The sequence below is a fragment of the Lagopus leucura genome, unplaced genomic scaffold (genome assembly GCF_019238085.1).
Source record: "Lagopus leucura isolate 7727_CA_CO unplaced genomic scaffold, USGS_WTPT01 Super-Scaffold_650, whole genome shotgun sequence".
Lineage (NCBI taxonomy): Eukaryota > Metazoa > Chordata > Aves > Galliformes > Phasianidae > Lagopus > Lagopus leucura.
The window spans coordinates 1,037,912-1,059,115 of NW_024962253.1; the positions used below are offsets into that span (position 1 = coordinate 1,037,912).

Below are 21,204 nucleotides of genomic sequence, written 5' to 3' on the forward strand. Positions count from 1 at the left end.
CATCTCTGTGTTATTCCGTACAATCTAATGGACAACTGCCTCCTCCTTCTCATGGCAACACCTGACTTTGACAGGGTGGTTGGCACAATGTGACAGTGGCCCCATATTTCTCTAAAGCCCACCAATGCCACAGGAATACTTTGTTCCTCATCATAACCCCAAAATCAGCATTAGTATCAATAAAGAAAATATCCTGTGCAACAGCCTCTCTCTGCATTTGTCCACTCAGTAAGTGGTTAAAATGCCTGGGATTCAAGGCTGGGATCACTATGTGTAAACTCTCCTAGCTCTTGTTTCACTGAAGATCGTTGAAAGCAGGACATACAGCTCTGCTCTGCCAATGCAATCACCACCAAATTCTGTTCTGACTCAATCCACGTCCACAGAGGATTTTCTCTACTGTGTAACTCAGCCTGCATAGCAGTCCAGCCATTTCTCCTGAAAGGTAAGAAAGTGGCCCCACCTGACACTGACATCCACCTTTGTACTCACATGCAGCACTCTAGCATAGAGGGAACTAAAACCTGTGGTTCCTTCCTGCATTTCGATCAGGACTAGATGCAACAGTGTTCAAACAAATCAGAGTACAATACCCAAGGTACCAACTACGGTAGGCAATCAGCCAACTCAGAACATCTGCCTGTAACTGAACAGATGCATTGTACTTCGAAAGCATCAATGAAAAGCCATTGCACCTACATCACTGTCCATCACCCATCTGCCCAGCACCCCTCTGCTCCCAGCTCCCTTCTGCATCTGTCTTGTCAAATGAAAGTGAGCAGTGATCAGAAACCTTCCCTGGATATTACCCAGAAGAGGAGTATATTTTCCTCAGCTTCATCTCTCTGGAAGGAATACATATTTGTTACGTCTGTTTTGCCTACATGATTGAAATTCATTTCAGAATACAAATCCCTTTGGATTCTTTTTTTTCTGTCTTGTTTCCATTTTGCAGGAAGGACAAAACGAACTCGCAGCATAGCTGGATGGCTCTGTTCTGCATCCCAGCCTCCCAGTGATGGTCCATTCCTAATGCAGAAGGGCTGTAAGTATGATGTTAACAAAGCCAAAAAGCCAGCTTGGAGGAATGCAAGCCAAACAAAAGTTATATAAGTAACACAACCAGTAACAAGCCTAATTTTCAGGGCTAACTCAGAGATCAAAACTTCCTATTTTTATCTTGTTTTCTTAAGGAAAAAAAAAAAAAAGTCTGTCTCTGCTGTCTGTTTCTCTCATCTCAGACAACTTTTGACCTCCCCAGCAATTTTAGCCAAAGTTGGCTGCAGAGAGGACTTGGCAATATTAAAGTCTTACACATTTCATAAAAAGGAATGGCTGCAGAATGCAAACATCTGGGCAATGCCCCCCAACCAGGCAAAGGCAATCAAAACTCAGCCCCTGTCCTCACCACAGTAGCTGTTTGGCACTTGGCTGCAGGAAGACACCAAACAGGAGGTGGGCTATAGCATGGAGGTGGGACATAGTCATTGAGGTCAGACAGCCCTGAGGTGGTAAGAGTGAGGAAGTATAAGGGGAGGCAGTGAGAAACTGGAGATAGAAGGGCAATGAGAAAGGAGCTGGGATGTAATTGTGGAAGGGAGGGTTTGGGGGCATTAATCTACAGGAAGAAAGGCTTCATTTGTTTCACTGCTCACAAAAGGTCTAAAAAGGAAAAGAGATGAGATTTTTCCTGCCATTTCCCACAGTCATAAGGACAAACGATCGATGCCTTTTAACTTCTGCTCTGATCATGGTTAGTGCCTCACTTGCACAGCTGCAATCTGCAAAGCATTCTGGGACACAGTTTGCATGAAAAAACGTTTCTGCAGAATAATGCTTTAATTGGGTCTGTGCAAAGAGCTGCCTGTGACCCTATGGGGCTCTGTGTTGGTGTCAGGCTCACCACAGTGATCTGTGGGCAGCACCAGCCTCTGAAGTTGTACTTTGTTGCTATCTGTGCAAACAGTTCAGATGACAAACCTGAAAGACAAGCACGGGTCAGGGGATGTAAATCAAGAGACAAAGAAGCCATTCTTACCTTATAGATCTTTCCCTCTTCAGTACCAACAAGAAACAAATAGTCTATCTTTTTGTGAAAATCAAAAGATGTCCCACAGCCTGTGAAAAAAAAAGAAAGGAGTCATAGAGAAAATTGGTTCATCTTTGCAGCACATGCTCCCTGCCCAATATACATGCACACTGCCAAAGTTTCCAGAAGTGATTTATTAGCAGAAGCTCCTCAAAAATGTTAGAGCCGCCCCTTCTGAAAGCCCTTTCCAAACTGTGCCTTTCTCCAGGACAAAAACAAGGAAGAAACAACATACACAAAGGGGAAATGGAACTGAAAGAAGGGTGAACTGACCTGAAGTAATACACGTAGGAGGTCACTAGCAAATTTAGCTCTCGGAGCAGTTGCCTCGTGCTTTACCCACTGGACTGGGCTGTCCCTTAGCTGGCCACAAAGATCACTTGGTGAGGAAATCCAAAGCCGTGCATAACAACAGCCACAGGACATTTGTTGCCCTAAGCAACAAATGCCCTAAGACTGCCTCTGAGAATTCTGTCTGTACAAAAAATAAGTCTGTGCTCCAGGAAGAACTGACACAGACCTGTGATTAGCAGCGCCTGCCAGATGGCCTCTAAAGGCAAGGGCACCCAAGGGAGTCTCCATCATTCTCTTTGGGATCAACCTCAGCCCCCATCAGAGACTGCAGCTTCTGGTTCAGACTTCTCTCTCAGATATAACTTCGAGGACACTGCTAGACGCAGAACACAAATCAGCTCTGCACTCTGCAATCAGTCACTACTGCTCTGTGGTCCTACCAAGCCTATTATTGTGTCTGCTGTCTGTCTTTGATTCCAAACATCTCTAAGGTCACCAAGACTCCAGTTACATCTGTGGACTTCCAGCAAATCAGCATCCTCTAGCACAACAGAGGGAGTAGCAAGTGTTTTGCAAATGTAAGAGTAGTGAGGACCAGATCTGCCCCGTTAGAGAAAAACAAATCTCTTCTGATTGGTTGGTTTTCACAAAAACATAAATGTTTTCTGAAGTGTTAAAACGGTCCAGAGAGGAAACATGATAATTCCTTGCGCCCTTTCTTGTCCTTGGCTCAGAAGCCATTTAGCAGGCTCACTTCAGTAAAGCCAACAGAAAAGAATGTGATTTGAGAACAAATCTTTTGGCAGTCACACAAGGATTCTTCTTACTTCACAAAAGCCTCAAATCAAGCAGCGCTGCAACCCATACATAAAACAGGCATCAATCACAATGGGATGTGATTCTTTGACATCCTCTGGTTTCTGCTCCCATAACAGATGCAACATCATCCAAGAAACTAAACTCGCATGGTGGTGAAAGAAAATTTCAGTAAGGTTCTTGAGCAGAAAATGGGATGTCTGCTGAGTGCCAGAGCAATCTGGATCTGCTGACCAGAAGGAAAATGCACAGCAATCATCAGAGGAGAAATCAGAACAAGCAGAGAAGGTTCAGAAGTACGTCATTTCGGAGAACTTTCTGCAAAGGCAGCTGAAAACAGCTTTATGTCCTAAACGTTAAAAAAATGTAGGCCTCAAAGGAATTGCTAAGGTTGTTTCAACCCCATAATACTGTCTGCATTTTTTTAACATTTAAATAGATTGTTAAATATTCAAAGCAAGCCTTAGAAAAATCCATTTCCCAGCAACACTAACAAATAATCCCAGTGCCTCTGGGAGTTCTGCAGTGTTCAGCTTTCACTGGTCTCTTACAATCTGTGTGGCAATGCAAACCTTTCCACAAACACACATTCAGGAATTACTAGCCTGGAAACATTTCTAAATGCAGTGCAAGACCTTCTCCAAACCAAGACCACAGCTTAAGAGCAAAAAGTGGGTACAGTAGGATGATCAGTGGAATCCTCAAGGCTCCCTGTGTACTCTGGGACTTCCACAGCTGACTCGCCCCCTCCTATATCAAACACAGGATAGTAAGGATAAGGGGATTCAACCTAGAAGAACTGCAGTCTCTACCTTCTATGGAGGGAGTCTAACATAGTAGCTCAGAATAGGCATGTGCTTTTAGAGAGCCAAAGCCATATGAGACACATCACACTGTAGGCTGGGTGAACTGTGCACTCAGGAGAGGTTGCTTTTCATTTTGATTTGGCCAGTTCGGACCAGCATTTGGTAGGAGGTAGGAGGAATACAATTGACTTAATTCTGTAATACAGGTAATTCCCTTGCCATGTCTGCACCAAGATGTCATAGAATCATAGAAACACCAAGGTTGGAAAAGACCTACTAGATCATCCAGTCCAACCGTTCACCTGCCATCAATAGTTCCCACTAATCCATGTCCCTCAATTAAACAATGTTCAAACTTTCCTTGAGCAGTTCCAGGGTCAGCAACCTCACCACCTCCCTGGGCACCCCATTCCAGCACCTGACCACTCTGTGGTCAGTGGCCATTGCTACAGACAGACTTTACCCTACTACATGTTCAAAGCCAGGAGGAGTAATCCTTCTTTAGCCCTTCTCTTTCTCAACATCCCATTCCCAATTTAGTTCCCCAGAATGCCTGATAAGAGGTTTTGAGTAAGCGATTTATCAGCATGGCGAGGACTTGGGCTCCTACCAACTGTTTGCAGCTGCAGACCCTCTGGCCCCTGCATCGTTGTTCCCTCTGCTGACAGCTTGATGACATCTGTATGAACCAGCTCATTCTGCAGGCAGAGGAGATTCCACATGAATAACAGGCTTTACAGCAACAGCAACAATACAGAGACATTCAGTACTTTCAAATGGCAAATTTTATGAAGGAATTTTAAAAAGCTTTCCAAAAATTGTTTAATGTTTCATGCCCACAGCTGGCAATTTGCTAACATGCTGCTTTACATAAGACCTCCAGGAAACTGATGCTTCAGTGCACTGGTACTGAGAGCCTCTCGTCCATCACACAGGCACAGGCAGCTGACCTGGACAGCTGCAGGTTTTGAGGTCAGTATTTTCAAGTGTGAGGTGACGCTGTCAGCATGAATTGTGTTGGGTGAAATCACTCTGCATAGTGGAACATGGGTATTGTGTATAACTGTGGAGCCAGCTAAAGCCCACACCAAGGGTTAATAACGCACTACCTCACCAGATCTCTCTTCTTACTGTCTCCCTACTGTTCCCAGAGCAGCCTCAGGTCCTAACACTCACAATCTCTCATACTCTAAGATTCAACCAACAAGAATAACCAGCAAATAGCTTAAGTGCACCACGTTGTTATCAACACAGCTCTAAAGAGAGCATCGCAGGGTACAACACTGCAGTGCATGGTTTCGTGTGAACGTAGGGCAAAAAGGCTGTGTCCCAAGGAGTTTGCAATCTAGGTAGGAAAAGGAAGACAGATGAAAATAGACACCATGTGGGTGAGTCTGAGGAAATAAAGAGAGGGCAAAGATTCATTCTTAGACCAGCTCTGGGAATTAAAATACCTCTGCAGATTGGAGTTGGTTGTGAATATAAGAATACCCTGGGGCTAATAAAAAGAACAAAGAACTAAAGATTAAATTAGTGAGAAGTGTGGGCTGAGGACTGGATGTTTTCATGAATCTGCAGATTTCCCACTGGAGTACTGTGAGAACAAAACATAACTTCTTAGCTCAGTGAATCAAGCTTTAGTTGCAGCTTCTCTAAACCCAGAGCAGGACTTATGTGAAAGAAGAGATTTTGCCTGGAAAAGTCAGTCCCAGGGAATTTTGCATTAGGAATGGGTGAGAAGGCCTTGAGAGTATTTATTCAGTACTACGACTCAGAGGAGACAGAGTTTTCTAAGACATTTTAATCACTTTTTGAGGGAACACATTTACAGAAGCTCCTGCAGGACAGGTCAAAATCCGTAACATAATTTACTTCTTTCTCATTAGGTTGCACTGCTGACTAACCACAAGCCTTTGCCTACTGATGGGAGTAACTTTTCTGTGAGTCTGCAGCAAGAAGCCTCCTGCACCCTGCAGAGTCTTATTTTCTGCTAGTGACTCTTCTTGCAGCACATGCCAGATTCATTAGGGTATAGACAGAAATAATATTAAAAAAGAGGTCATGTATGCTGGTGTGTGTATGCAAGAACTGGAAAGAGCAGGTCCCTGGGCATCCAGGAGCAGAGCACATTCCTCTGCCCATCCTAGCAGGAGTGCTGTGGGCTGCTGCAGCTCAGTCAGGACATGCTGAACTCACCTCCACTCAGGTTCCCTGAGAGTGTCTGCCATGTCCGAGCCGTGCAATACAAGTCAAAAACAAGTCAATACATTCTAACAGAGTCTCAGTGGTCAGACGTGTGCTCTGGACAGGCAGACAGGTGTGCCAGCACACTACTCTGTTCTGGCAGAAAGATGTCTGCATGAGGCGCTCTATCTAAGCGCAAGTTATTGCACAGCCTTTCTTTGAAGATGCTTCCCAGCACCTCCGCCAGGCCAAGGCCCACACTGTGGGCAGCTTGTGTAGGCTCTTGCCTTCACAAAGGATCTTACGTATGCAGCATTCCCCATTGTGCTGCTTTTTTTTTTTTTATACACAGCCTTGCAGTCTGGAAAATGCATCTGTTCCTGAGGCTGTTTACCGACAGAATCATTCATATATTCCTCTGGGTAAACAGACTGTTGACAGCCCGGCCTTCCAGGAATACTGAACAATAATCTGTTCCTTCTGCTGAATAACTGTAAAGCATTTTGAAAGCATTAGCAAATTAGGTCTTGCAGCTGCCCATTTCCCTTTAGTTGTTGTTACTAACCCCAAGTGACAAAGGTGGCCCAGACCTATTCAGTAATTCAGCTCCAGGTCACAAAAGAAGGGTGGGCTGTGACTGCTAGTCAAACCCAGGAGCAATGAGAATCACCCCAAGAAGCAGCGCCAGACTGCATCCCGACCAAAAAATTCCTGCCATGATTCTGACAGCTCTCCTCAAAAGTCGCTGCATGAATATAAGGAGGGAGAGCACACCTTCCCAGCAGCAGAATTTCCTCATTCCTCCTCAGTTTTACACCTTTCTGATGACCCAAAACCAAGCCAAGATGACAATGTGAACACGTGAATGTTTCAGAAGGCCTGTCCAAAGTGATCGTGCCAGTTTTTAACAGAGACGAGAACCACAGCCAAGGCAGCTCAACCTTCCTTAGCTAAAATCTGAAGTCTTCTATCCAGATTTTGAGTGGTGCCTGCCAGTTGTCCAGCTGGAAGTAAGAATTCATTTATTCACTTTGTGATCTCAGCTTTGAAAGTGTCAAAGTTACCAGTGTCTGATAACTTCTTCTGGATAGTCCTGTCAAAAAGATTAATTAAGTTCTCTTTCATTTATTCTATATTTGCACAATGGATTTGCAAAGTAGAAAATCTGTGGTATCATTAATTTTATTCTAAATAAAACTCGGAGATCAGTCTCTTGTAAAACTGGACTTCAAGCAAATCATTCACTCTTCCTCGCTGTGCATAAAGCCATGGATTGTAACAAAGCACCCTTTTTGTTCTATTTCTTGCTTTCTCTTTGGAATTTCTCTTGGAAGAAGGAAACAAGAATGTACATAAAACTTGTCATTTTTCACCCTGCCTGCTAAGTACATATCAGTTCTGGCAATTTCAGGGGTCATTTCAACTCAACTTCATGCTGTAGCCAAGAAGTGCAAGGAATAAGTAGAAATAACACTGTGCTAAGCAGGTCTTAGAAGTCATACCAGGTGACTATTAACTAGTTATATCAACACATTCAAGGGACAGGAGAAAAAAAAAAACAACAAAAAACAGCCTTATGATGTGGGAACACAAGTAAGCACAGCTGAATCACAGAAATGCTGCATAAAGCCCTTTCACAGGTGAGTTGTCAGCAGAACCTATCTGCAGATTCTTAGTTTATCCAAGCTGTGGCACTTCTCTGGAGCTTAATGTAGAAGAGCTTTAATGCAGCATGTCCCACCTCCTGTGTGAAACAGAATCACTCAGTTATGTGAGCACAGCCAGCCACTGGGGCCCAGGCAAGAGGTGTAACATCCAGGTGGCCTTACCTGAATGTGCTCAGCTCTAAGAGTATACAACCCACTTCAGAGTAAATCCTTCTGGCTTTTCTATACAGGGGATAAAACAGGAGTTGCATGCTGCAACAGTGTTAGTCTGTATCTAGGGAGCTCTGAGCACTCTTTCTAGAGGAGGACTTGGGACACACTTAGTGGAGGGATCTTTGTAACTGAAGCTGTGTGTATGAACCTGGAGGATTTTATGGAAGCACCTAACCATCAGTGCTCTCTGCGCATTTCTACTGTGCTCATTAGAAGGGGCTCCAAATCCAGAGGTGGACATGAGGCTTAAAAACAGACATAATATTAGACATGAAACCCTGCCCATGGCAGCAAGGCTTAAAACTTTCAGAACAGACAAGTTTTGAATGGCTTAGTATGAAAGGTTAAAGAAATGAGTTATCTAAGGATATAAAGAAATTTCTTTGCTTACTGGAAAATAATGGGACAGCTGCTTCAAATTCCTATTTAGGGTAATTTGGTTACTTCTAAAGTAAAAAAAAAAAAAAAAAAAAAAAAGTAACTGAACTCTTCAAAATGTAAAATCAAGTACCCAGTAGAGAAACTCATGTTAAGACTGAGAGATGTAAATCTAAGGGTCGTTTAGGAACACTTCTGCCAATGCATGCACTGCAAAAGTAATCACAGGAGGAGAACAGGAGAACACAAATGAGTTAACAGATTTTCTAGGGTGTGAGCAGGCAGTGTCTCGGCAATGAGAAACCCTCTGCCTGTCCAGCTGTGTATTGCTGTCCCACTGCAAACACAAGCTTTCTCCCTGCTCTATGGCTGAAGTATTCCAACTTGCTTTTCCTTGCACCAGCTGCTCTGGGGAGCTGGGCACCAGCTACCAGGTTCCTATCTAGCAACCTGAATTACTCTGTACCACTTTGGTCACTCTATCAGAGCAGGAGAGAAGTTTATGTCTTCTCCTCTCCCTTTCTGAATTGCAATCTTTAGGGCAGCATTTTGGGAGTAGGAATCTTGGAACTATAGAAAAAAAAGCAGATTATTCCACCTTGTCTCTGGATGATGCTCCCAGAACAAGGAGGGTTTCAGAGCAAGGATAAGTGTTGAGTTACAGCATCTGTGAAGCAGAAAACTGTTCTCTCGTAATCAAGCCAATGGGATGCTGTAGGTGCATGTAGGATGGGTGGGCCCTGAGTAAGAAGTAGGCTCATTCTGCTCATTTCAAAGTTTAACACAGTGCTCCACATTCCACAGCAAGCTGTGACTGAACCAGAAATGTTTCACTGCCACTTTTTTTTTTTCCAAATCTTGTTCATTATAAATAATAATACAATTAATACATCATTAAACTTTGGGAAAAAAAAGTGGTTATAATTTGGCCAGGAAAGGAAATTGCCACCTATTGTTTACCTTAACTAAAGTCCATGACACAATCCGTCCATCCGAGGAGACAGAGAAGAAATTCAAATTGTTGTCCATGTCATCTTTCTGCCACTTGACCTTCAAACAAGCAGACAATCCCAGTTAGCAAAGAGCACCCTGAATTAGCAGGGCAGAGCCCCTGGCCTCAGCAGGGTTCTTGCCCACCCTTTGTAAAGGGCAGCTGGCTTCTACCCTGGAGCCCTGATGCTGGCTCACAGCACGTGTGAACACATTCCCACCACCACAGGCAATTTCACAAGTGTCCCCACAACCCCCATCTCTCAGAAGGGAGTTCTGCAGGGATGCTGCAGATGACGTATCACTGCCCTGTACAAATGAACCCCTTCCCATTTGACTAATTGCTGCAAATACAGCGCTATATGTCTACACTTCATCCAGCTCACCCCAAATTAGCTTTCTGTGCCTACACAGCACACAGATGAGCCCTTTCAAGCAAAGTGTGACATGGGTCCTTGGGGCACTTTTTTTTAGGGGGATCAAAACGTCCCCATTAAAACTGAAATTCTGCCTATACCTTCTGAGCATCTGTGTGCCTAGTAAGGAGATTTGCCTTTTGACTGTGACAGCTCAGCAGGAGCGATTAGAACTCAGATAAATGGCTTACAGTTTAAAAGAGACATTTCAGTTAGACGAAAAGCATTAAGAACGCTCAATTTTCAGATGTGGAATTCAATCAGACTGAAGGGAAAAGGATGACTTGCCACTGGGCCTGTCAGCATAAACTCCTGTAGGCATTTGTCAGTTCAGGATAGGAACAAGCACCTTGGCAGGTTCTGCTGTGGTTTTCAAAGGTATATTTGTTCCTGTCCATACAACAGACACATTTCCCTAAACATCATCTATGATAAATGGGCACGAGAATCCTAGAGCTTATCAAATAATCTAGGAACAGCCATTTATCTGGTACCTATTCCAGAATGCAAGCAAGCGTTCTCAATACTTTAATCACACGGATTGGGTATCCTGATGTTACTTCCTTGGAAAAAGTGTTAATTCTTTTTTATGAAATTGTTTGTACCATGAAGTTCTGTGGAGCATGAAAATTCAGCAAGAGACTCACTAAAGAGTAATTAATTCTCTAGTGAACCTGTTTCCTACCTAGAGCACACTGTTCTGCAGAAGAAAAAATAAAATGGAAGGGAATACACACACACTGACAGTTACACGGCCATAAGATGTGACTGAATTGTCTCGAGTGGTTTTGAACATCCATCCTTACACTGCAGAAATCAAAAGACTCCAAGTGGAACCACTTCTGCATGGCATTAAGGGATGGCATAATCCAATATTACTCAGAATAAATGGCTAGTGATGAAAGAACAGGTCCAATGCAACACACAGAGAACACTGATTTCCAAGGCTGGCCACTGCACACATTTGTGCTGTATATATCTGTTCCAGGAACATCTCCCCAGCATCATGAGCTACTGCTGATCACAGTGGTCACCAGCAGCTGCTTCAGATAATGCGGTTGGTGTAGTGAGGAATTTTAATTCAAAGAGAAGAATGCAGGCTTCAGAGGAACTGGTTAATAAACACCTTGACTTATGTGTTTCATGCAGGGCACAGGAACAGGGATGTGCTTCAAATCAGAGCTTTTTAAAATGCCACTCTAAACTTGTCCAACAACAAGGTGCACTTATTTGTGTGTCTAACGACTCTCCTCTAACTCAGATACTTTCTACTTTCCCAAATATATGGAAAAATCAGTCATACTTCTCAACCTCCTTCTATGGCAAAGTTGCTTAGCTTGAGGTAGGTTTCTGTGAAGAAAAAAAAAAAATCCCATTTAAACTTGGAAGCAGTTAGCACAAGTGCCTTGAATATCTCCTACCATGACAGAGGTACAAAGCAAGGAAAGGGGTTCTCCTGGATCTGACACCTGCAGGCTGAACCCATCAACACCTTGATTTGCAAATGGAAGGGAAGTGCAAGAGACACATGGTGTGCTGAAGTCAGTGTGGGTCTGAGATTAGGCTTGGAGTCACCACCCAGCTGTTTAAACAATGCACATGCTAGGAGCTGAGCTGGTCTAGACTTCTCTAGAGGAGCAGTCCAAGCCTGACTACTACCAGAGCACAGGTCCAGGTGCTCTCTAGGGTGCTTTGCTTGAGCTCTGCAGCTGAGTTCCTTGCTCTGCTCTGGCTAAGCACAGAGCAGATGTTTTACGCCCAAACTACAGCCAAGCAACATTAGATCAATGGAAAACGTGCAGACAAAACAGCTGGAGTCCACATCTAATCACATTGCAGACAGCTCTAGACTCCTCATGTCTATGCTAAAACAGTGTGTTGAAGAAACCTCATCTGGAGGCAGCCAACAGTGCAGGCACTTCCATGATCTTATGGGATTATTACAAAATCCAATCCCTTTCAACATTTCCCAGCTGGAGAGCTTTACTCAGGGTTTGCTCACTCCAAATACCATCTCTCTGACAGTTATCTATTCAAGTTTTCTTTTATCATTAAGTGTCACAACTATTTCTCTTCATCTGTTATGTAGTGGATTCAACAGCCCTCAAAAGCAAGTAGGCTGATTCTCTTGGGTACTCTTGCTCCTACACGTGAAACAGTTAACAGCATCTGAGTTAGATCCATAATGCAGGCAGTTTGAACTGCCTTCAGACTTTCAGTGGCATCAAGATCTGCCCTTGACGACTGTCAGCAGCTCTCCGTGGCATTAGCCTGAATTTCAGAAAACAGAAATTGGCACGTGATAATTTTACTTTGCTGTCAGCACCTCTGACACCTTAATGTTGTTCATGATTTTTTTTCTCCTGATCTCTGAATCCCACAAACACTTATTAGGGTAATTAGCCTTCATGATACTGCAATCAAATTGGGCATCTGGTCAGAACTGGCCTTTTCCCTACCCTCAGAGGCTCACAAATGCAGCACGGCCTCCTATCATTAGCAGTATCCATGCTGTGAGAAGTGGGACATTTGGCAAAAAAAGCAGACTACTGAAAGATATTACTTTTTTTTTTAAGCATGGGAGAATGATTCCAGGATTCTGGCTGGTTTGAGATGACTTATAGCAAATGTTCAATTATGATATAGTAAAAGCAAAATGAAAAAGAAAAGTGTATGTAAACAGTGGAAAGGAAACAAGTAAAGACTACTGCATATGACTGATCCTGATAGGATCTATAAAATTAAAAATATACTGTTATCATTATAGTAATCTTTAGCCTGACTGCTCTTTCAACGCAAAATTAATTTGTGAAACATTGCTGTGGGGGACCTGTGACAAGAGCCTAACATTTCTTAAGTTTGATTCCTCAAAGACTGGTTAATTCATAAAGAAATGTAGGCTATTCAAAACTACTTTTGTTTGCTCACAGAAAAATAAAGGTAAAACTCTGCACGTTCACTGCTACGTACAGCAGGTTAGCAGGACAATAATCCATCAACTCTTAGCAAGAGAATAAGATCTTTGTCTATAGCAGTGCTCCTGTCCAGCAGGAGATTAGACCATCTATCCAATCTGGTCTTGAAATTCCCATGTTTCTAATGTCATTCCTAAAAATGAAATAAAGCTTGATCATTTTTCCTGGCACGGAGGCTGTTAGTCATTCACACTGACGAATAAAATTGGTCAAAGCCATCCTGGCCATGAAGCTGACCTGAGCGCTTTGCAGACAGCCATAGGCAGGATCTGCCTTCCACCTGCTACTGAAAGCACCATCCCCTCCGGCTCATTGCCAGCTTGCCAAGACTCAGCTGTGGGGTGCCACATGCAGCACATACACATTAAACAAGCAATTCCTTTCCTTCCTATTAATTATCCTCCACAGAGCTCTTTGCCAACACTGGTATGTTGCGCCCTGCTGACTCCTGCCTGTGGTGAAACAAAAGCGTTTGGGTCATTCAAACCTAAAAAATTGAATAAGGTCTGTCAGAGGTAGGAAGTGTGAATGACACAAGCCTTGCAAAACCCTCAGGAGCTGAGTAATACACACACAGACAAGTGAGTGAGCCTGCAGGCTGCTGAAGAAAATCCCGGCCGATGTGACCCAGAGACAAAATCCTTCCAGCACCAACCTGGCAACCAGTACAGTCCTAAGCAAAGCTGTCATGGCAATGGAGGTTTGGGGGAATAAAAGTGGACATTTCTTCTGAGGTGGGGTTGGATACACGCGACCAGTGGTGGTGGTGGTTCACATTGACTGTTCTCCCCAGCCTTCAAAAATAGGCACTCAACAGCTGCCATATAGACGAGCATCAGGACTTAATTGGCCTTACAGAGGAAATCTCCTTTACCATAAATTCCTTCCACGTCACACTCTCTAAGTATTCTAGTTCTTCTCTTTCAGCCCTTCTATGCAGCTGGAAATATACAGTACATGGCCTCCCTTAGGCACAAACAAACAGGAGTTACAACCTCCTCTACCTTATAGTCCTGCAAATAAATCAGAATAATGTGCCTTTGTGCAACAGGATGGCATTGCTGACCACTAATGATCTGCTATTACCCCTTCTGGCACCTGGCTGCCTAACTGCTCATTCCCTCGTTTGTGCAATTAATTTTCCCTTTCTAAATGCAGTATTTACTCATGTCTTTATTGAATTTTATCACATTGATTTTGGACCATTCTTCCAATTTATCAAGGTGGTTTTGAACAAAATCATGTCCCGCAAAGTGCCTGGGCCTCCCAGGGGAGCTTCCTTATTCTGTAATCTGAGTTGTTAATGAAAGTATTGATCAAAAGAAGACCAGGGCTGACAGCTGGAGGGTCTCTCTTGAAGCATCTTCAGGGTATGACAGCAAGCCCTGGATAACTGCTCTTGGAACACACGGTCTGAGTCACCTAAACAAACTCTTTACAGTGATTTTATCCAATTCGTATTTCTACACAATGGTAATAAGAATGTCACTGTGTCAGCTTGGATCAAACGCTTTAGTCAAGCCAAGATGGATTGAGGTGATAATGTTGACTGCCTCCCCCTTCTTCATCATGCCCATTTTTCTGACACAAAAGAAAAAAAGAAACTATAGTAGCTTAACAATTTATTCTGGACAAACCCATGTTGGCTTCTCTGAATTACCTTATTATCTAGACATTTACAAACCATTCTGCCATTTGTCTAAGTGTTTCTCCAGGGATTGAAATTGGTCTGCCTGGTCAATAATTTCTTCGGTTCAAACCTAACATTTTAACCTAGATTTTTTTAAATTCTTCCAGTCCACTGTGAGATATACTCTCCTCCTCTTCATGGCCATGCTTGTCCTACAAGCCAAGCATTGGAATGCAGGTAATGCATTGCTGTGCTGCAATCTGTACTTTGTTGTAAATTGTTCAGATACTGCTTTCTGGTCCATACCTTGTCTATTTCCCTTCTGCATTCAAGAACAGACCCTTCAAGAAAAGCACATGCAGAAACCTCTTTTGCCAGACACTGGTTCTATGGTGCCACTGAAAACAGAATCACACAAAATCACAGAATCACCCAGGTTGGAAGGGACCTCAAGGATCATGTAGTTCCAACCCCCCTGCCTAGCAGGGCCACCAAACATTCACATTCAGATCAGGTTGCCCAGGACCCCGTCCAACCTGGCCTTAAACACGTCCAAGGACGGGGCATCCACAACCTCCCTGGGCAGCCCGTTCCAGGGCCTAACCACTCTCCTAGTAAAGAACTTCCCCCTAACATCCAACCTAAATCTTCCCTCCTTCAACTTGGATCCATTTCCCCTAGTCCTGCTGTTGTCAGCCCTTTTGAAGAGTTTACTCCCCTCTTGGGTGTAGGTTCCCTTCAGGTATTGATAGGCTGCAATGAGGTCACCCCTCAGCCTTCTCTTCTCCAGGCTGAACAAGCCCAACTCCCTCAGCCTGTCCCCATAGGGGAGGTGCTCCAGCCCCCTGATCATCTTAGTTGCCCTCCTCTGGACCCTTTCCAAAATCTCTATGTCTTTCTTGTACTGAGGGCTCCACACCTGGACACAGTACTCCAGATGGGGCCTCACAAGAGCCGAGTAGAGAGGGACAATCACCTCCCTGTCCCTGCTGGCCACCCCTCTCCTGATGGAGCCCAGGATCCCATTTGCCTTTCGAGCTGCCAGAGCGCACTGCTGGCTCATGTTCAGTCTCTCGTCCATCAGGACCCCCAGGTCCTTCTCTGCCGAGCTGCTCTCAAGGACCACTCCTCCCAGCCTGTACAGATGCCTGGGGTTCTTCCGGCCCAAATGCAAAACCTTGCACTTTGCCGTGTTGAACCTCATCAGGTTCACCCGAGCCCAGCCCTCCAGCCTGTCGAGGTCCCTCTGAATGGCATCCCTTCCTTCCACCGTATCAACCGCACCACTCAGCTTGGTGTCGTCAGCAAACTTGCTGAGGGTGCACTCAATTCCCTCATCGATGTCACTAATAAAGATGTTAAAGAGCACCAGTCCCAAGACAGACCCTTGGGGGACACCACTTGTTACCGGCCTCCACCTGGACATAGAGCCATTGACCACCACCCTCTGTCTGCGGCCTTTCAACCAATTGCTTATCCATCGGGTCGTCCACCCATCAAATCCACTTCCCTCCAATTTGGAGATGAGGATGTGGTGGGGGACCATGTCAAAGGCCTTGCTCAGGTCCAGGTAAATGACATCGGTCGCCTTCCCTTCGTCCACCAATGCCGTCACTCCATCATAGAAGGCCACAAGATTAGTTAGGCATGACCTTCCTTTGGTGAAGACCTGATGACAGCAGATTTTACATTTATTGTTATTTTGGCCTGTTTACACCACAAGTACATAAATGCACCCCCATCCCCAGAAAAAAAGTTTCCCTTTGTCCATGCCTCAGGAATCCTGCCTCCAAGTAGAAGCTTGCATTCAATTAGATTGGAAGCTGCATATGGGCTTGCACAAATAAACTTCTAGTCTCTGCTTAAAATCCAGGATGGATATAGCACGAAGACTTCCTAAAATGCTCACTAATGGTCTGAAATAGCTCTGGCTAATTCTTCAAATACTGCAGGGTATGCTTATGCTGATCCTGCTGATGAGCACACACCTGTCTCATCTAAACATTATTTCACTTGCACTTCCCTATTCTGAACTGTGCTTTCACTCCCTTTTTACATTAATCATGTTAAGCAGTCAGTCTTAAACATTTAAGTTGAGATTAAACAATACAACATCAAATAGTGCATTCTTCTCCATACTACTCAGTACTAGTAGCTGAAAGCTGGCTTTAGTAATCACAGAATCACAGAATTGTAGGGGTTGGAAGGGACCTCCTGAGATCATCGAGTCCAACCCCCCTGCCAAAGCAGGTTCCCTACACCAGGTAGCACAGGTAGGCATCCAGGCAGGTCTTGAACATCAATGAACCTATATTCTTTGTTCTTTCAACTTCCAATACCCTTGCCAAATATCGTCCTTTCCTTTTTATGACCCTGGATAATCACAGCTCATTTTGTATCTTCATCTCCTTTAGCTTTCTTTGTCTTCATGCCACATTTGGTCTGCATAGAGGAGACTTCTTCCATTTTGCTGCTATCCTATTTTCCAGCTTCCACAGCAGCCTGCTGCAGGCTGATCTGCAATCAATTGCTCTGTAGGTCACACCTTCTGGAGCCAGGCTGATCTCTCTTGTTGAATACTCCTTGAATTCCTCTACAGCAACCTTTAATTAGAGCCAGGAAGCAGTTCTCATTTCCTCCCACCATCACCTCCAAATGTGTTTCTTGTTGGTTCCTGCTAGTGACTCTCATACAGAAACATCAGCTCATTACCAGCAGAGAAGAAATCTTTCACATTCTGCTCCTGTTAATGACACATTGCCTTTATTTTTTATTTCCTTCTCTGTATCACTTGCTTCTGCTGTCCAACTGAGGGATCCGCTGTGGTGCAAGCCTCCTCTGGCCATCAGCTGATCCTAAGGAGCATTGCCAGCTGTTCTTCATTTACTGCTTACCACACTTCCCAGCCAGGGGCCTTGCAGCCTCATTGCCAATCTGTTGCCAGCTATTAAAAGTGAAGCTAAGGCCAGGCACCTGGAGGAAAGCATGCAAGAAACAAGGCTGCTCTCCTGAAACTAGTCACAAGAGACCCTCCAAAACGTCTGACCTAGAACACACAGGTTACTTCACTCACATGCAGAGTAACGCTAGTTACTCTGTGCTAGTTCTATGCGTCCAGACAGACAGAGAAAGCTTTAGAAGTGAGGAGCAGGTCAATGTCTGGAGTCCTGCTAATTTAGGCAGCAGCAGCAGCAGCAGCAGTTGTCCTGTGTGGAGATGGAAAGGAAGACAAAAGGATTCTTTACCACAGTTAGCTGGGATAAAGGTAAAGAGTGGGCTAAATTCAGATGACTCATTTCAACTTGCAACAAAAATGACAAATTTAACAAGCTGTGATAATGTCACGCAGACTGCTTACTCCATGATTAGGTCAAAAGAGCCCAGTCAATGTTTTTGACTGAGCCGTCAAGCAAAAGCTGCTTCTGGGTCCAGACTGTACTTTGACCATACGATACCACTGTGTCAGGAGAAGATATGGCTGTGCTGTGGCTTCTTGTGGGTCTAAGCTTCCTGCTCAATGTAAATACACCAGGCAGGAAGGAAGCAGCCATGGAAAGCTCCAGTCAGTCTCTCAGTGAGGAAGATCAGAACAATGAGTGGTCAGCTTGCCCACCCAGGATGGCTGCGTGCAGCATAATAGGCTCCTGCCCCATGGTGCACGCTCTGCCAAAGGGATCACCGGGCTGTATCGAGGCTTTTTACCATTCTTGACTATTCCACTGAGAAGCAGACAGCATTTCTGCTGCGGTACGTTTAAGCAAGAATGTGACAAAACAACAGTTTTTGTCAACATTGCCACAAAAGACATTAGCTCTTGATTTTGTTCTCAGAAGCCTTGCAGTAAAAACATCGTCCCCATCCCTGAGCTCTAGACATGGTGCTGGTGAAAGCAGAGCAGATGGGTGAATCCAGGTACAGTTAAAGAGGAGCAGCTGCTCCCAAGAGAAAGAATCATGGTTGCTGAATGGGGAAAGTTGGGCTGCCACTCTCAGGCTCAAAAGTTTTTGCATACCCATAAATCTCAAGAAGAAAGCAACTGTCAAGAGTGCAGCACCGCTAATAATACCTTTCTGCTACTGTCTGAGATGTCTGTGTTTCCGTAGCTGGAGACTCTTCCACGACAGATGTGACTTTCTAAGACAGGAGATCAGTGTCTGCCAGGAGCCTAAATCAGATATCCCAGGAATATTCATCTGAGCTGCTAACTGTAAGGCCATGTTTGTTGTTTGTAAAGACTAAGGCAGATGCCACCAAGAACCACAAATAAAGCCCCCCTTGTTTCACAGCCACGCAAAAATATATTATGACTAGATGCTTAACAAAATTAAGCAGCACAGGCCAGAATGCTAAGACAGATATACTCAACTGAGCAAGACCAGATGATATTCACCCAAAGTGCTTAAGGAGCAGGTGAAACAATCTACAAGTCATATGTCATTATCTATGGAAACTAAGAGAAGTCATGGAGGATAGGAACAGGGCCAAAATATCCTCAGAAACCCCAAAACAAAAGCTAGCTTGAAAGACTACATTCTAAGACCGTGGACCTTCAGCCTACTTCAGAACCTTGAGAGCTAAAACGAAGTACTAAGTCATCAGTATGCATCTGTGGTACAAGAAGATAGGGAGCAGTGAGTATGGGCTTGTCAAGGAAAGATCTTTTCAAACAAAATTGATTCTCTTCTCTGACAGGGTAATGGGTCTACAGGATTAGAGGAAAGAAGCAGATGTGATTTACCTTTAATTTAGTAAGGCTTTTGGCATACTCCTTGCTATGTTTTAGAAGCAAGCTAAGAAAATTAAGTCTAGATGTAATTACTGTGAAGTGGATGAGTGATTGAAAAAAATGAATCTGCAGGAGTAATGATCAGTGACTTCCTGACCACTTGAGAGAACAACAGTAGATTGTTCCCACAAGGGACTGTCCCAGGTCTGGTTCTATTCAATATTTTCATTAGTAAGTTGCATAATGGATGGCAAAATACACAGAATATTTGCAGATGACACAGTTTGGAGACAAAGGTTTCTGTTATTATTAGAACTCAAAGATATCTTGACAAATTGGAAACAGTCTGAAAATAATAAGACTAAATTTGATAAAGACAAGTACGGAACACAGGAGGAAGAAAGCACACAAACAAGTGGAAATTAGGGAACTTCTAGCTCAGTGGCAGTAGTGCAGAAAAGGATCAGAGGATGGTGCAGGAATCAGCAAAGTGATACTGCCAGGGCAGGGGGATTACAGAAATCTTCTTCAAATGGATTAAGAGGTATGTTACATCTGAGACTTTCCAGATAATATGACTTCAGTCCGTCAGCACTGGTGAAGACAGCCAGACAAACTCATTTTGAAGAAAGCACTTCAGGAATGATATTGTAGTGTCTGTGACGCCATCACCATTAGAAGAGGGCACTCTCAAGGGCTCTGCCAGTTCTCATTTCTGTGATTCAGGAACAGTCTCCTTTTTCCAGAAATGAAGGCTCACTCGGATTCTAAATTCAGACTCACTTCTCAGGAGTGTACTGCACGTCAAGTTCAACCATATTGTGACTGCTTCATCCACCGCAATAGATGAGACTGCTTTGTACAGCAGACAAGTCTTTTGAGTCTAAGTAAAAACTGACGGAAAGATATAAATAAAAATTACTTTGATTTACATACATATAAATAAACACTTAAAAATAAATCCAGTGAAGAATGTTCCTATCTCAGAATCTGGATTTTCTTTTAAATGCAAATGTTTTGGCTATGACAGCAATCTAGAGATATGGGAGCTGCTAAGCAGAGGAGAGTCCTTGGTGCTCTTCTCTCCATTGTAGAAAAGCATCTCGATGCTTTGCTGTAAAATAATGCAACAGGACAGAATGAATCAGATCAGAGTGCTTTAGAAGCAAACTTGTCCCTGTGATATAAGCTGTTAAAAGAGATAAGGTTTGTAATTACTACCACTTCCTAAAGGCGAGTAATATTAAAATTTGGATGTACTGATTGTATTAGAGAGAAAATGGTTTAGACAGCTGATGAATGTAAAAATGTTCGAAGATCCCAGTACCCTTCAGTCTAATTTGGGCTTCCTTCATTTCTCTTGCACTTGTAGTGAGCAATTCTGGCCTGTAGTACTCGTTGCTTGAAGCAGAATAGGGATTTAATTGTCCTAACTACCTACTGTCATTTTGTGTAACACAGCTTTCCTGATAATAAATATACCAATCACAATGGTCAGAGCGACTCACAGACTTGAAAACAGTAGGCAGGTACTGAAATGAAAGTGGCCTCTTCTCCCACAAAAAAGTTGGGCATCACCTGTGCCATTTTGGCAGGACTGCATTTCACCAAGGAACAACCAGGAGGAAGAATTCCTCAGCATCTCAAAGCACCCTTGAAAGGAAGGCACAGCACAGGTGTGTTTGGGTGCTCCCAGAGACCATCCATCACCTGCACCATGGGTGTGAGGCTGAGGCTTTTTCACAGATGCCAGCAAATAATAGGTTTATCTGATGAAACAGATCTTGCTAGAGGCAATAGTAAGAACCAAGCTTTACTGAAAGCCTTCTTGGTGGTGGTGGTTGTTTTTTCCTTTGTAGTACTTGAAAGCTTCTTGATAGCTGAGAGAAAACTTTCAGATGTGTTTATCAACACTGAGGACTCCTTATAAAACAAAGTCCCACATCTTATTTAACCCCATAAACACTCCTCTTCGGAAAATCAGTTCTCCCCCGCAGCTGGACCAATTGCCTTCCACCTT

The 21,204-nt window shown here is 43.8% G+C and overlaps 1 protein-coding gene across 1 annotated transcript in view; it reads right to left on the reverse strand.

The window, feature by feature from the left end:
• Positions 1–21,204, reverse strand: part of DNAI1 (dynein axonemal intermediate chain 1) — a 137,250-nt gene that overhangs the window by 42,334 nt on the left and 73,712 nt on the right. Inside the window, exons 14-16 of the mRNA XM_042862363.1 lie at positions 9,408–9,497; positions 4,616–4,703; positions 2,039–2,118 (exon numbers count right to left, since the gene is read on the reverse strand). Of these exons, the coding sequence (XP_042718297.1) occupies positions 2,039–2,118; positions 4,616–4,703; positions 9,408–9,497 (258 nt within the window). The remainder of the gene's footprint in view (positions 1–2,038; positions 2,119–4,615; positions 4,704–9,407; positions 9,498–21,204) is intronic.